The sequence below is a fragment of the Branchiostoma floridae genome, chromosome 13, assembly GCF_000003815.2.
Source record: "Branchiostoma floridae strain S238N-H82 chromosome 13, Bfl_VNyyK, whole genome shotgun sequence".
Lineage (NCBI taxonomy): Eukaryota > Metazoa > Chordata > Leptocardii > Amphioxiformes > Branchiostomatidae > Branchiostoma > Branchiostoma floridae.
The window spans coordinates 12961611-12979639 of NC_049991.1; the positions used below are offsets into that span (position 1 = coordinate 12961611).

Below are 18029 nucleotides of genomic sequence, written 5' to 3' on the forward strand. Positions count from 1 at the left end.
GCTACATTCATTGCCCAGTAATGTAACAAATATGGCGAGCTGTACATAAACCACAGTAACGTGATCATTTTTCCTAGAGTGACCTTTTATGATAATTGATTGGCACTGAGCCACGTCATTGAACCAGAGCATTGAACAATCTACCATAAGCACCTGATTTACTTTCAAAATAAGAAGAATAAGCATTATATCTGTAATGCTGGTGATCTTTGTTGTATCATACTAGCATGTCAGTGGTGTAATACACTAGTATGTCATATGTGATTTTAACTCTCATGCTAAAGTTCAGCTGTGTTCGTTTGTATCTGACCAATATATAATACATTCATTTAAACTTTTTTCATACTGAATAATTCTGACTGCATTGCCAAGTAAAGGACGGACTTGCGCCACAGTTATGTCGTGCTTTTCAAAGCCGTTAAATACCAAGGCGAAGAAGCGTTCTCACTTTGAGGAACTATATTAATGATTGATAGCACGTTTGTGGTACGGAGATAACGCAGGATACACAGGAAACGCTCTTATTTTCCACGCCAGCCCTGCTGGAATGTCCTCCGAGGAGGAGATAACAGTCGTCAGGGACGGAATACGATCCCATAAAACTCTGTTTGGTTTTAATGAAGTTTTCCAACAGCGGCGGTTATCCAGACGAGTGGGTTGAGCTTCACGGAGATCACGGTTAAATCAGCATAGAATATTAAATTTTCCAAATGTCTTTTGCTTTGAATGAAACATCATTGATACACAAGCGTAACGTTGTTCTTAATGTAGGATAGATAAACATGATCCACTCCTAGCTTAGAACTTCACATTATACGACTAAAGAAGAGAAATGGCTGCATAATGTACATGTTTCCTTTGCAAAGTCTGGCAACAAGACTGTATAAAAGGCTATCAAAATGGTAATGAACATTCCGCTGTTGAACGAACCCCTGAGTCGTGATGGCACGGCGCATCCACCGCCGGGCTTTGCTGACGTGACTCTGCCGTAAGTCAGGTCACGAGTACTGATGAATTCATGCGATCCTTACCAGAGGTGTGTAATTTTCTACTCCTTTAGTCACCAATCATACCGCCGGGGAGGCAGAGGGCTTGAAGGTCGCAATATGTAAGTGTTATCACGCCTTGCCTCCAGCGCCATGTTGGATGTTCGGAACGTTCGATCTTCGAATCAACTATACATGACGCGAGAACATATGGACGCGTTACATCCGATGGATAATTGATACTATAAGCCCATCCTTTTGAAAACAACCCTACTATTTTCACCTGCGTGAGGGCCTGTGTGCACATGAACTATTAACATGCAGCCTGTGATTCTCACGGGTTTCCGCGACGTGTTCTGAATAATCTTAATTAGCGATTCCTGCCGCAGCTTCTGCTTGATTAGGAAGAGTCATTACAATATGCTCCAGTAATAAACCGTTCTGTGGAGCTGCTCAAGTATTCTGAGAAACATTAAGTTGCTGTTGGCCTCAGTGGGGTGGTTTTCTTACAAATCACGCTGGGGCCGTATCAGGGTTATACATGGAGTGTCTACCTTTGTGTACGTTGCTCGAGGCTAGTTATTTTCACTGAATTGTTTTTGATACGACCGCAGGAAACGATAAGTAGCTTTGGATGATAACGTTTCCATAGGATGAATCAAACGTTCTTAATCATATTTCAGTAGAGCAACAATACACCTAAGGCGCTTTGTTGCATCTGGGGAAGACATGTGAAATAAGAAAACTTTGCAGCTAAGGAAGACATATGGACTCTTCCTATCTCTGAGACCAGATAGTGTCAAGCTCTGACCAATAGGAAAAGGGGGCATTAGCAAAGAACTAGTAGAAAAACAATTTCGTAGAATTCAGTATCCGTAGAAACGTCCAGTACAATCGCCAGACGTTACGTGCTCTCGTAACGTCCTTCTACTTTGCCAAGCAAAAACTGCCCAGTCATCCTTAAGCACGTTTTTCGCTTGCAAAACTTTGAACCTCTGTCAGCCAAACGTTCTGTAATGTACGTGCTGCTAATGATTTATGGAGACGCGCATAATGCGGACGGATTACGGCTAGTTGTATAAATGTACTTACAATGGGGACGGCTTAGACAAATGCCAGATTTTGTTTTGACGGTAACTGTGACATATTTTGAAGTATAGAATGCGACATGTCACACGGTGCAAAATGGGTTTGATAATCAAGTGTATATGTCGTTAAAATTTGCTTTAATTACTTGCAGAGTAGGGGTGCATTTCTTGCACAATAAATTCCTTTAGTCTGTTACGCACGTATCATGACATGGCGCCTCCTACTAGAGTGCTAGTCTTCTTCTCTAATGAAGGTTCCCCATGGTGCGTTCAGACACTTTGCTGTTCTCTTTACGACATGTGAGATACAATTAACATCCCGGGCACTCTCGGGTTCCATTGTCAAATCATCGCCTTTCGACTACTCTTTTAACATTGCAGCCGGATCGAACTCATTGATTTTCGCTGTTTTTTGTCTTGGAAAACAGTTGTGCCGCTCTACATACTCACTGGAAGAGATGCTAGGCCTCATTTTATTGGACGGCGATTGTTGAGCGACCATTTAGTGACCAAATTTGATTTGTGTAAGCCATGATATCATAATTGAAACAGCAGTGCAGCTTAATTCTTCTGAAAAGCAACATGGTAAATAAAGAATCACTTCCTAGTTATAAAAAAACAACGCAGTCCAAATAAGGCTATATTGGGGATCGTTGCCTATTACCATAAAACGCCATTATTTAACACGTTGGGAAAGAGCCAGCGTACTTAAATACGGAAGCATTTGACATGGACAGAGAGTCTGGCATAAAATCAAACTGTAAAGGATCAGTGGTAAGATGGAATATTGATCCTGTCTGCACGATGGAATGATTGCCAGAGGCAGTTGATCCTTCCTTCTCCATCAAAATCCAGTCCATCGACATGCCGGGCTTTTCCGGATTGAAAGTGACGTCTGGATCAACATGTTTAGCAATTCTGGGGATTAGCGTCAACAGGTCTTGTGATAGAGGCCCGCTGGCTACCAGGTTAAGGGACGATGGCGGCGCGTTTTTACGTGGGAAACGCCTTCACTAATCATAAAGGCCGTTACAATTACGTCAAGTTGATAAATTGAATCCTCATATGATATGTAGTTTAATGCTTCCGTTAAACGGTCTAGTGGTCAGAAATCCCGCTTCTGGGTCACAAGGGTGTGGGCTGGACTTTCGACCAGCCCATATGGCCTGAAAGGTAGCATGGACATCGCCAATCAGACACACAAATATTATTGCAAAATTCCTGAGCGACTTTGCTAGTGTCTGATCCGTATTGAACGCAATCAATTTCACTGCAGTTACCGTTGTATCGCATGACATGACATGTAGCTTTCTAGCACCAAAAGCGCTGTGAAAGGAAAGGGATACTTCAGCATAAGAAGACTGATCAGCAGGAGGCAACAGCACTTGATTAATTTTGAGACTAAACCGTGCTGTAGAGCTCTGGGAATCTAATCCTGGAGCAATAGGTTTGCTTCAAACAAATTTTCTCAGCTCTTTCGGGGCTTTGATGTTCATATACTTGTATCTGATTTTGTTTGCAGTAGAAAACTGTTCCATGCGTGTGTGTGATACCTCTGCTGTACTGTTCATCGCAAAAAAAAACACGAACATAGATCTCTCTCCACCGACAGGATTATTTCAGTCCAGTGTCCACCAAACCACCACTTAGTCCCTGTGTGTGGCGGGTTTCACTGAACCTCAAGGTGTGTATTTGAATGTACAATAGCCCTGGTTGATACACACCCATTCTAGTTGGAAGCTCTAGTCACGAAGCGACCATTCGGGCAGACCTAAGTGGACTGTACGCACCAGGAATAACTGGTATAATTCTCGGCGTCGTTACTGTCTGGTGGACAGTTCCAATGGCAATTGAAATTACGCCTATTGTTCACCAGCATTTATAGAAGGGCAATCCACCGTAATAATACATAAATTTGTTGGACATACCATGGTATATTTTGAAAATAAGTTAACGTAAACAATGCAAACAGCTCTTGTGAACATAACTTACCATCCTGACAGAAGGGAAATATGTACCGGACATTGCAAGCTATTTGACAGAACGTAATACAGAGGAATTCGAAATTTCTTCGTTCCTTCCACATTTTGCATTCACGTCGAGTTCTTATGGTGCCCTTGTTTAAGTGGCGTTACTATTCAATTAATAAATGGCGACAAAGGGTGCTAAAAGTTTAGTGGAAAGTCTCTCTGGCCAGGGCGTAAGTTGTAGTAGTAAGTTGGTTGAAGCTCTGTCACATGAATTTCAATACCACTGTGCAAAAATTTAATTTCACAGCAACATTCATGTTTGCTCACCTGTAAAGTAACTTGGTTGCATTTGAAGACCGAGTTCCTCTGATGTTTCTGCAGTTGTATGTTTGTAGATCGCTGACAGAATTTCCGTCCTGAATGTACTGTCTCAAAGCCTCCATGTACAGCAAAACACCTGTCCTGATGGTAGCTTCCTTATTATATTTTTGACTTTGTGACACCAGAGACAACAGTCCGACTGGATACTGCGGTGGGGCCTCTCTGAGCTTCGTGAAATCTCCTATAACTGATTCTGCTGCAATCCAAACAAAATCCTCGCTGGTGTACCCTAACGCCCCGGCAGCCTGGAAAATGGTCTTCGCTTCTCTCTTGGAACAATAGAGCAGAACGACTTGTGACATGTTTCTTCCAACCAGTTGAGCTTTCACGTCTTGAACTGAGCTGGTCGGGTGGACGTTTAACGTAAAGGTTCTATAGATAGACCACACTCCTTTTTCCTCATTCTCTTTGAAGTTGGCGACCTTGTCTCTCAGTGTCTTCTGGAAGAGCCGATGTCCTGGCATCTCACTGGTCACCACGGAGAACCGGTACCAGCGCTGCAGCTTCAGCACGGCGATTATCACCTCAACCTGCTGGGCTATGGAGCTTCTTAGCAGCAGCGGGTAGAAGGGGTTATCCTGGAGCAAGGAGAAGGACAGAGTAAGTAATAGATGCAAGAGTTTCGGCTTCATCATTGTGTTTGTTTGTTTGTTTGTTTACTTGTTTGTTAGATTTGTTTTGCATGAACAGTAAACCACCTTTTGACGCAATGCACTCATTTTATTCTAAAAGTAAAAGCTGCGATATATTCCGGACTGTACGGTTTGGTTACCGAGAAGGGCCACTAATCTAACCAGGGTTCCTTAGTGTATGTAGGTACTTTCTACAGTGTCCAAGTTTATTTGTAAAAGCTCACTGATGGCTTATTTGAATACACTCTACAGCGTACTTGGACTGAATCTCCAAGCAGATCCTACGATAGCATAAGATAGTATCAAAAGCTGACAGAGGAGTGAAGCCGACAAAGGTGTGTGTATCTACTTTTAGCCGGCTATACTCCTTTGGCAGCTTTGATGGCAAAGGAGAGCATCTCTTATGGCACCTTATGGCACCGTAGGATCTTCTTGGAAATTAACTTACACGTACTTTTATGTGATTACAGTAGCAGACATAATGGTCGTCCTTTTTTGTTATGTCAATAAATCATTCATTCATGTTCATTATGAATACATTGTGTACATATACATGTAGTTTTTTTGTCTATATTAACCTCTAGAACAAGGACAAGGCTCCACTAAAATACAGGTCTTTATACTTCAGATGCTTTGAAGTGTTCTGAAAAGAAAGATGACACATGGCTATAGCGTCCTGTTCTTCTTGTGATATAACCTTTCGACGCAGCTCTACAATCGGCACTTCCATAACTACATGATGAAAATAGATGATCATTTTCACACTCTCATGTCCCCAAAGTGCAGGATATATCAATCACCTTGCTAATTTGGGCAGTACTGTAGGGATTCGGCATACTGAGCACAAAATAACTGCAGATATAAAGCAAAAGGAATAGATATCACAGACTAGTACAATGTCGTTTACGTTCAGAAAATAAATAGTGGATAAATAAAACAACGTTGAACCTGAGTGTGTGCACCGACAGCTTTGAAGAACTACTATCAATTGGTAGCACATCTATTTGCTCGTTAAATTGTTTCATATATCGACTTGGCTATAAAACTTTATTCCTCGCCTGTAACTTTCTATTGTCACGTTGTAAAATATTTTTATACGATTGAATAAAGATGCTCTCTTAATTTCTGGCAATTTGAAATTGATCTTACCGACAATACCACTAGAAGACCTTGGTTTGTATGGATTCTGACCAGGCCCTGTCTGTACATATACATTTACATATTGATGCTTCCTATCCAATATCCTGAAGTACATAAAGTCACAGAGAGGCACGTAAAAGATATTACTCTTCGCCACAAACGTGGGGGTGACTATTGAATTTCGTTACAAGTTCGAGCCATTTTAATTAGCTGTTATATTGAAACGCCACGTAAAAGGCGTCGCCTACAGACGTGGCTATTCTCATCTACGGGGCCATCGTCAGTTATGACGTTACTGCATATCTGGTCATTCCGCATGGTAGATTTATATCCATAACATCGCACCAGCGGACTACTTTTGTTAGCAAGTCATGTCCGTGCTGACGTCATGGCGAAATTGGCGGCTGTTCCATCTGAAGCGGCCATTTGCAGGTCATTTAACCTGCCAATATCAGGCAGGGACTCGTAAAGCATACAGAATGGCGGCAATATGGCACGCAGTTACCATAAAGCTACGTGAGATGCCAGGTCCTCTGGACCTACGTTCGCGGTTTATAAGATGGTGTGGGAAATAATTTTGATTCTGGAACTGATGAATATCAAGTCGATCGTTTGAGTCGGGTTTAGTTAATGCATTCGACTGTGAGAAACCCATAATTATCAGTGATTTTGTTCAGGGTCAACGCTGTCGTCCTTGACTAAACTAAAGGGCAGGTACAAGTCCCCTGTGTTTGTGAGGATAATGGACAGATAATGATGGAACGACCCCAAGTGGCCTTTGTTTCCATTCAATTAGTATGCTTTATTGGTCGCCCGTCCGGGTTGATTTGGTTGTCGCTGTGTATCGGAAGGCCGGTACACACACCAATAACTTTTACTCTTTCTGCCGTAAAATGTCCTGTGCGAAAACCGTCAACTACGTACGTTTGTTGAATTCAAGAGTTATTGTTCACGGAGTGTGGTTTTCATTATTCCAACGCCCTTCATAATTTCCACGCCTACTAGTTTAACCAATTGTCCCTATTAAGAGTTCGATGCACTTACAACGCGACCGTCAGACCGGCCTAGAAAGGTAACACAAAACACTAACTTATCGTTATATTCCTTACTGTATGCATTAAACATTTATCTATAAACTTGGAAACCTGCCAGATCGAGCTAAACATCAGTGTATGTAATTCGCAATACGCTAAGTACTGCATTTGCCACAGCTCTTGCTTGTGATATTATGCTATTAACCTCAACCATCGATTTTCGTGGCCTTGAAAAGGCTACTGCCGCCGAAAACCCCTTACGCAGGCCTTATTCTGCAAGTCTTATGTATTACATGCCAGTACAGTAATGTGTTGGACACTGCTGGCCGTTATGGCACATTTTCATCTTGCCTTAGCCGACCAAACACTGACGAAACCTGCATAGATAAACAAGATTGCACCTGCTATGATGAAGTGCCATTCCTGTTCAATACCAGTAACTATTTAGAGTAATATGCTAACCATCCGTTATTTGGTTGTGATGTAATCCATATGAGTTTTCCGATGGTATAAAGATTATTGATGAACCCGTGAAGTCGTTTTTGATAGCACACAACTGTTTGCAATAAAAGGCGATCGTAAAAACAATTGCTTTATTTCTATGTTAATAATAGACAGCGGAGGTTATCAAATTGAATGTATGTCTTCAATCTGGGATTCCATTGCACTTAGTTACATTCTGTTCAAAGCACAACACATACGCCATTGCTCAGTGCATAGCTTGACTTCGCAAAGTAGGAAACAAAACATGATGATATGCATACGGACTTCAATTAAGTAGTTCTACTTCTGTTTCTCGATGCAGAAATGATGTTGAATGTACGTGTTTCCGCTGCATTCATCTCTTTTGATAGTATTGGTGACTTTATAATCTAATATATGATTTCTAAATACAAGGTAAAAGTACAAGAATCAGAATGACGTATATATCCACGCCATGTACTCTGGCAGAAGTTATGAGGATCCATACAAACGTCAATCATGACGAAGATGTTGATAAAGATATTTCTGCCTTTTATTGCTTGAAATAGCATTAACGTCACGTCGTCTTTGTGACGTCAGCTTGACGACCGGACCGTTCTTTATGTCGATACCAATCACCATCCGTTTAAGCATAAAAACAACATGGTCAGATTATCAGCAACGTTGCTAGATAACCTGACCTCATGGTGATTTTGAATTCAGGAGACAAAGACAGAAAACTTTGACAACGTGTCTTCCGGATTTGTACATTTACAGACGATTTCGGAAGATGATGGAGTGGTGGAATTACAAATGGAGAGCTTCAATCCACTTCAAATTGCTTCTTAAGTCTACGCAAAACGTGTCAAAATGGGAGGATATTGAATTATGGGAAGGACATCTGCAAGAGTAATAAGCATGGATTTAGCGGACTCAAAATACTATCAATGCTGGATCGATTAATATTGTAGATTGTGTCCTGATCTGAATTTAAAAAGTGGTGAACACTTTTTCTCTACGCCTTTTCTGTATCAATATGAAATGATTATTGTGGAGTAACAAAGGAGTAATCGATAATTTGTGCTTTTAAAACATGTACATGGACAACCTACAGTGTACATTGGGCTCTATCTGCTGTTTGGATGACTGTACGTTGTAGCGATATCTTCCGTGAAATATGTAACAACTACAGACGCGAGCCAAAACTATTCCAAGACTTATGAGTTCGCCTTTTCTGTCATCGGAACTTAAGCTGGAGAAGTGGGGATGAAGACAACGTATGCCGCAATTCGGCACGGGCATGGCGTAATACCACGCTTCAACGATTGCGACGGGCGTGGAGTAATGGAAGTTGAGCATATTCACCTTCTCCTTCTGTTATCACCATGTTACCACATATAGCATGCTGAGAGCATTGCTTTAGTCTTATCTACGTATTACATGACATACCTCGGAAAAGTGCAGCATAAATATGTTTAACACCTGCTCTACAATGTCAACTGCAAGATACGGTGAAGCACTGCCATGTTCTGTTAATTATAGCATGTATGCGATCTAGATGACTCGTTGCTAGTATACTGACTGTTATAGACAGCCCCGGCCACAACTTATTAACCTCAGACATGTAAGCAATATAAGCTCTCTGCCTTATTAACATCTCCCAATAAGACCCCCCTAAGGCGTTCTTTTGACCAGTTATGATCCAAATGTTCTGGCAGTTACGAAATCCTACCAGGGCCATGCCCATTACCCCAAGAGCATCCTGCAGCAATGTTAACTGGTTATTTATGACAAGTTGCTAAATTGTATACAGTCATACCAAGCACTCATCAAATATTTGAGTAACAAAAAATGATAATTTTTCTAATTCATATCTAGCCGTATAATTAAAGGGCTTGATGTCACGATACCATCATCAGCTATAAGTTATAAAGTACAATACGGTTTATATTAAACTCACATAGAACGAATCAAAATATCTGTAAATGTAAATCTTATGGAGATGTGATTCTTATCTGCTACACATAAATTTCAGCAAATAGTTTACGACCTACTATGCACCATACATTGCCTTTACTATCCCCGCCAGTCTGTACAACTTCGAAATGTAATTATTAGCAGTGATTTGCATCAGCGTGCACTCCAGGCGTCGGTGGACAACATCCGTGACGTCCGTCATCCTGCTCGTAAAGGCACCATGAATTTACAGTATGTGTAAATCATACACTGTTGTGTTACTGCCTGTAGGTACCGGCGCGTTGTATTGGAGGATTTCAATGTTTATCATCGCTTATCTATTCACAGGTCAAAGTGTTGACACTGAAGCGGTAAAAAATCCGCTGAGTTATATCTCGAGTCGAGGAACCCCGGCAAAGTTTAGAGACTGCCGTATATCAAGATGGACAGCGTTATTATTTCCATATCCAACAGTTTGCTAAAGGGGTATTACGAATCCTACACAACATAGAGAAAAACGTCCTCCCATCTATCAAACTAAGTAAAAATTGACTTTACGGACATGATGTACAGCCCCAGGAATATCTTTACTTGAATAAGTATACAGCTGCAAGGCGACTTGAATTTGTTTGCTTTAAGATGTTAAGTTAAAAGACCCCTTGCAGATTTGCCCCTGGTAATCCCAGACTACTCAACTTTTGTCCGCTGGTAGAGGACAAGTAGCTTTATGTAATTCTGTAGTTCCAATGTCCAGCAATGAAAGGATCTGGTGGCAATACCGAATAACAATGATCTCTATTAAAAATTAATGAAGACCTTCATTGCACAATTTTGGTGGTATAAGTACAAGTTACATGGTAACAATCATATATATGTAACAATGCTAACAATCATATACATCTACTTCTAATCTACTCTAATACATTCGTCTTCCTCTCGCTTTTGGGTAATTGCATAAATGTGGCTAGTTATCAACGATGATTAACATAACGTTTCGGCAACCGTTTGTAATCTTGTTCAGGGCAATAATGACAGGTTCACTTTGCACTGCAGCTAGGTGTCGCTGCTAACAATGCGGTCCCAAACGTAAAAGTGACACACACAAATATGTACATGTACATAGAAACGTCGACTGTTATGTTACTCATTGTTTGTTCATAAAGAACCTCGATATCCAGTCTTTCACCAACCTGATGAAACTATTCACGACTGTGACAATACCGTGAAAACTTGCGAGATACCCACCCAACCAAGCGCAGGTCATGAATAGGCAAAGCAAGCGGCTTTTTCTTGGCTAATTTCGATCCGCTGCCGTCGTTCTAATTTCATCCCTGAATGGTGTTGAGATCTTTATTGATGGTGGTCTGCTGCTGGTGAGGCGGAGCGCCTGGCTCGGACCTGCAGCTTCCATACATTCTAATCAATCAGTCAATATTAGCTGAAGAGCTGGGTGTAGAAGATGCCAATAGCCTCTAGATGCCCTTCTATTAATACGATCATTTAGGAAAATTTAAGATCACTGTTGCATCACTTATGATTTCCGTACTACAGCGAGGGCAATTTTTTTTTCTTTCTTCCACCGCTACTGCTATTTACCTAATAATGGGAAGCTTTCAGGTTTTCAACAAGATCCACCTTCAGTGCAATAGCAGACAAACATAACTTTATTTTTGCTCCCACCAAAGCCATATCAAAGTGAAATCAAATCTAAGCAGTGATCGCTAGTACTACTAGCGATCACTGCTTAGATTTGTAGTGTAAAAACTATTTGGTGAGTGTAGCTTTAAATTTATTACTAAGATTTGTCATCTTGAGAGAATAGGACAGAATTTCAAACGAGAATCTCGATATATGCCCTTTCCATTTAAACATTATCGGTCGCCGTAAGGTAAAGCACCGACAGCCTCTCGAAATCACAATGAAAGTATCCCCGGTGTTCCTGAAATGCGTCAAGATCTCACCTCAGTTCACCTGCCTGACGGAACAGAGGAACATTCCATCCCAGGAGACGTCACAAAACGCCATTGCTCGTGGCGCTGATTGGTTACTAATTGCATAACAAGTTTAGGAGCCAATACGGTATCGGGTAGATTGCAAAGTAATCAAATGGGCGGATGGAGTGATGCATGAACCTTGGGGACGTTGTCTTCCAGAACGTCCCTTTATCTGAGGTAAATCAATAAGGGAAGCGGCTGATGTCATATATGAATTACTGCCTGCTTCGTGAAGAATACCTTAAAGTCACGCGGTATGATAAGATAGGTTACTTGAACGCTGTCTTGGCAAGATTAAATTGCAGATTATGACTCCTATAACGTCTTTCGCCAGTGATACATTACATTTACGTGCGTGTTCAGACCTGCAGCATGTTTTTCAAGTGTTCGTACCGTGGAGAGACGATCTGTATTTCTAAACCTCCATCAATCTGGAGATACTGCATGAATTTATTCACACCAATCATATCTAGACATACGTCCATGTATTTAAAACAGAGCTGCAATGTCATGTTTTGACAAAGGAACTAAATTGTTATCTATAATGGAAAGGCAATTATTTAGTTGAACATTAAGCCAGATACAACCATCCTGTTTATTAAATATTCAAATTAAAACCGTTCCTCCGCACTTTAAGGTATGCACAGAATATATACCGGGGTACTTATACCGGCACAAGCACCCTGGTATATATTCCTCTCCCGGCATTTTCTTCTTTCCCCGCATATTTTCCTTTCCCGTCGTATTCCCGGACCCGCGAAAAAAACTTTCGCCAAGGCCCCAGAGACGTCGATGAAGGAGACTACAGAATTGACAGAATTCTTCTGATCATACATTAATGATGGCGATCATCTTTGTGCTGTGTTGAGCTCTGCAAATACGCTACAATAACTGGATTTCATCGTAAATGTTGCATTAAAACACTGATACCAATAGAAAGTTTTGACATGTGATCGCACCACACGAGACCGGGGACCCACCGGAAGATGCCTTGCCCGTACCAAACCGGATTGCACACAGCCAATGGGCCGTGGCCGGCATATTGCGTCCTGTGATTGATTGCTGACGTGGCCTTCTGACTCCGGCTCATAACATGACTTTATACATCACAGCGGATATCATATCATCCATATGAAGTGTGTTGCAAAAAGCTAACGACGACATAAATAGAAAACGCCGAATTGAATCTGGAATATCCGTTGTTCGTTCCCACCACTCTGGGTTGTCTCAGAATATCTGACAATGACGAGAGGGAAAGCATCGTTGGAATTTTGCTTTTTGGTTTAACATTTCATGAAAGTCGTATGTATGTATGTATGTAACAAAATTTCCATACAGAAGGTCAGAGGGTCTTAAGGTTCCTACAAAATTCTATCTCGAAAAGTTTAAGGTTATGAAAACTTTTCATCTGGGAAGAACGCTACTTTCCACACACACACACATCCCTGTATTGATATATAGCACTTAATTATAAAGGCTTCATCGTAATTTGCCCACGTATAAGAGCAAAATGAGCGTAAAACATTAAAACTATATATGGCCAACTATCAAGTTAAATAGACTGTAACACTAATGATTATGCAAAGATATCAACGTCTCACGTTTAACTAGTTGGGAATATCTGCATCCTGAGTTGGCCATACGCCAATGTATCTTTTCAACGCTTAAGTTCTAGACGTGCAACGAGAGACAATCAAACTGCCGAAAGGTCAGTGTCAAACCTTGAAATGATAAGACTTGATTTGATTCCATAAATTTAGTACATGGCAAATTCATTGTATGAGTAAATTAACAAAGGCAGAGCGTCCTTGTGAACTGACCAAATCACACAATAACTTGACACCCGATGAACAATGTCAATAAAAAAATAAGAGTAAAGATATATCTAAGATATTCTAAGCTTGTCCAATATTGCAAGGACAGTTTCTTAAGCTTATGACGCAAATGCAAGGTCGATGAACGGCGCACGGTTTGTCAACAGACACCTCATGATATATCTGTCTCCTGGGCCGTGTACAGGAGAGCATCGCTGGGGGAAATCAGAAGGGTAATAAATGCGACATTCTGTGGGGGCGACTGTAGCCTGAATTATTGAAGAAAGTTCATGGTGAGGTACCTCTCCTAAATTGACCCATGTGTCATGTGTTATACTCAAGTGTCAGGGAATATTTTATGGTGTAGCTCGCATTTTGCCTAATACTGTAATTTCACGTCACAAATCAAAGCTATAACCTACAAAAAACCTACAAAATATACTACCGTTTCGTTCATCTGTGATGATATTACAGGATAGATAACTTTAAAGACAGCCCCATGAAACACTATTGATACGTTTATTAGCACATGCATTAAATTTATTTTCAATTTATCATGTGCCTGGCGTATAAATCTAACAACGAGATTCCAGGAGGTCAATAGATATTTTCTCAACACGTACGAAGAACGTATATTGCAATTTATGGTACTTTTCGTATGATGAAAATGCTACTGATGGCAGCCCTTTCATTTTAGGAGTCAAAGTGGGACCTTACGACATGCATCCCTTGGGCAAATAGCAACAGTGCTATCATACAGACCACCTAGTAATTAGAAAATAGGATGGAACTCTAGGACTATGGCCTCACTCAGGTTCCGAGCATTACTGATTCAAAAACAGCCAACGAGGGCATTTGTCTCCCCTGTGAAAGCGTGGGCAAGGAATTCATCAGAAGCTTTAAAGGAAGCAATTACAGCCAGTCTTGCTGAGGAGAAGTACGCCTTAAGTATCTTAATGTGCATGACTTTCCTTTGCGAAGCATTTTTCCCTCGGCATAAATGTATTTGCGCATACTGAATGGCTCTAAGTGCGCAAGAAGGTTGTATCTCAAGTGTCTTTGATAGGTATAGTCTATAAGATTAGCGCCTGCCAAATCGATGTGACTGCCGAACAGAAATCACCCTGGCTGATGGATGACTGGCTTGTCATCAAATATCTCTAATGTATTTAAAGCCTCTAATACTATCTCTAGGACAAAATATATGTGAACACATTTGTAATTGCAAGATTTACAGTCGTGGTCTGTATGAGAATCGAAACGCATCAAAAGCATATGACCGTTCCATACATCATCCATGATATGAAGCTGCTACCGGCAACCTGTTTTGTTGCCCCTCTGCATCCGGACTACTCCAGGCATTTTGAACACCCAAGAGTGAGCTGTGGTCGGTAATGTGGATGAAATAACTGTCCATTGTCATTCCAACTCACAGCCGGTGCTTTTCATGGTAACGGTATCTGTCTGCAAGATCTAGAGTCCTCTACGGAACTCCGTGTTTTGATTAAATCCTATCCCGGTACGTCTATCTTACCTACCATCGTGCTTTATATCAGCTATACACGTCAGATCAAATCTCATAAGATGAAATGACTCTGTACTGACAATTTATGTCACGAGAAGGGAGTACATAGACCGAGTGACAACATTCTGCCGTGGGAAATAGACAAGATCAAACCGAGCGGTTGTTTAGAAAGGTGCCGATTTTGTAGCTGTTGGAGATGAAACTGAATCTATTTACACTATTGACTATCGTCAACATGATCTATCTATACCGCATGCAAAATTGAGAAAGAACCCATATAAATTGTACTATCTGTTGCTTGGAGAACAGCACAGAAGTGACGACATATGGTTCAATGATAACTCCTCTGTCAACGACACTGGTTATATTCATGAAAAGGCGGCTTACATGTTCCATGAGGTGACCGGGAACCTTCATATTACTCAACGTTCAGAGATGAAACCTAGTTTATTGCAACGGGCATGTCTACGATATATAACATATGTCCATGCGCATCTTTATGATACTGTCAGGGAGGGGGTTGCCGGATAACATACATTATCACAGACACATTCGTAGCAAATGGCACCATGGGGACATGGAGATGTATGTCCTCCCGACAATGTTTGATTACTTTTCACTATACCTTATCCAGATAAGTTCAGGATAAGGACAGGGACAACCACTCGATTATGCATTGCATAACTTAAAGGAAAATACATTTCATTAATCTCCAAGCAGATCTTGCTGTGGCAAATGGGAAGGAGTTTTAGCCGAAAGAGGAGTTATTGGCCTTCGCTGTGGCCAATAACTGCTCTGCCAGCTAAACTCCTTCCCATTTGCCACAGTAAGATCTGCTTGGAGATTAACATTTCATATCTATTTCATTGAAATTGGAAGGTGCTCAGGACGAATAAGAGTACAATATGTACCACGGTTAACGAACAAGGGCCTCTGGGGAAGTAAGATCCAACTAAAAAATAAGTAATTTAACTTTCTGGAAATTATACCGACAGACAATAATTTGATGCATCTATAGGAGATGCTTGCATACTAACTGTTCCAGCTATTAAGATGAGAAGCTTTGATGTATGTATATGAGTCATCCTTTAACTTGTTGACGTATCATAATGTATGCCATCCGCTATGATATCATTAATCATAGAAAATTGACTTGTCAAAAAAATGCTATTGAAATCTATTATTATAAATGCTTATCAACTGACCTTTATCCGGCTACAATTCATATTTGATGCTGGGGCTATGAAATAATGAAGTCATACTTCGTCCAATATTGCTAACCACATTTCAGCTAAAATGGCAAGGGGAATTGATAGCGGAGTCACGTCCGTTTGGCGGTATTGATGGGAGTCTGATAAAGCCACTCCAACTACGCACCGGCCTCGGCAGTAATGATACTTGTTCCGTCCATCTACCGGTAAATGTATTGAGCCACACTGACAGAACTAGGGCTTGGCCCTATTTGAATGTTGTTCTTACGGCTTCAGTTACGAAGGAGTCATTATTGCGATGGGTTCTACATTGCAATTTAGTCAGTAGGTCTGTCTACATCGTGCAGTACGTGACCCCGCTGTTCACGCAGATGGCGAACAGCCCTACACTACAGGCTCGGGCTTTTCTTGGGGATAAAGGAAAATGAAAGGCTCTTGTCTAGTCTCTTTCCACAAATTGGTTTTTAAAGTCAAGAAAATTATCTTCCTTCCTTTTTGCATAGTTACGAAAGAAAAAATCTGTTCTCCAACTGTTTTTTTTTTGCATATCAATTCATAGTTAGGATATATAAAACGGCTCTTTAGTGTCATTGATGAGAGATAGTGGATTCTGCCTGAAACGTCTGACCGTTTCCAAATCATGTCAAGTTGCTTGAGTAACTGCTATTTGGTGTGGCTTATTACCTGGATGTTTAACCTTCATCGACGTAAAGAAAACTTTGGGGTTTACACGTAACGATGAAAATTATCTCACCATAAATGACTTGGTGACTGGAAGATTTGACCGGAAGCTGTTTCAGAAGCCGTTGCTTGTTATCGTATTATATCGACAATTCTACTTGCTGAGCATTTCAGTTCTTGTCCATGTAAGGTCATGTTGATTTGGTTATTTGAATGACATCCTTTGGAAACCAAAAAGCTGATACGCGCATGCGAATGAAAAAGTTTAAGAAGTTGCCTTTAATATGAAGTCTATGTAGCCAGGAAGGATGAATTAATTTGAGTTATTGATATTTGGAGTATCTTATTACCTGGATGTATAACCTTCATCGACGTAGCTTAACACACTGAGTACAATATACACAACAATGGTTGCTCGATTTCATCGTTTTCTTGTATTTAGGAATTCAAGTTGGCATTCTATGACAAAAGTATCCGTTTTCCGATATTTTTTCAATATGTGGCATATATGTGCTCATTTCACAGCTGCTTTTTACGAATGACAGTATGGTAAAAAAAGCTTCTTTTTTTGTAAACGGACAAAAACCTTATGCAAGCGCGAGTGTTATCCATACAACCAAATCAACATGGCTTAATCATGTAAACTCAGATGTGCTGCAGGTAGGGGTTCCCATTGGTTGGGTATGGACTTTATTGATAACTTCGACAGCCGTAAGTTGCATATCGGAAATGACTTCCATGGTTTGTGTTTCTGTTACTTTCCGCCCACTCCTGCATCAGTTTGTACATACATGTAGGAGAAGCTCGTTCATCTTGATGAGACATCTTCATTACTTGTTCCCCAGAAGACTCATTTGGAGACAACCTTGCACAGGCTCAACACTGATGACGTACCATAAAATCAATGGACGCTACATCTATGGATAGGTAACATAAAACAAGGCAGTACCGGTGTGGTTAGCACAAGCACAGTTGTATATTGTATTGTTTTAATCATACAAACCGACGTCACATGCTACGTCAAACTCGAATTGGGAGAACGCTGGTAGATTGGAAATTTTAATCTAGTGAATCAAACAAATGATTGCTTCAAAGTGACAGTTCAATTTCTGCCTTGATTACTTGGTTCCGGTCCTAATAAAGTCACCATTTAAA

General features: G+C 40.8%; 1 protein-coding gene across 3 annotated transcripts in view; it reads right to left on the minus strand.

The window, feature by feature from the left end:
* Positions 1-18029, minus strand: part of LOC118429477 (glutamate receptor ionotropic, NMDA 2B-like) — a 72835-nt gene that overhangs the window by 15950 nt on the left and 38856 nt on the right. For all 3 annotated transcript variants that reach the window (XM_035839970.1, XM_035839971.1, XM_035839969.1), the window contains exon 3: positions 4372-5003. In XM_035839970.1, coding sequence (XP_035695863.1) covers positions 4372-5003 — 632 coding nt within the window. The remainder of the gene's footprint in view (positions 1-4371; positions 5004-18029) is intronic.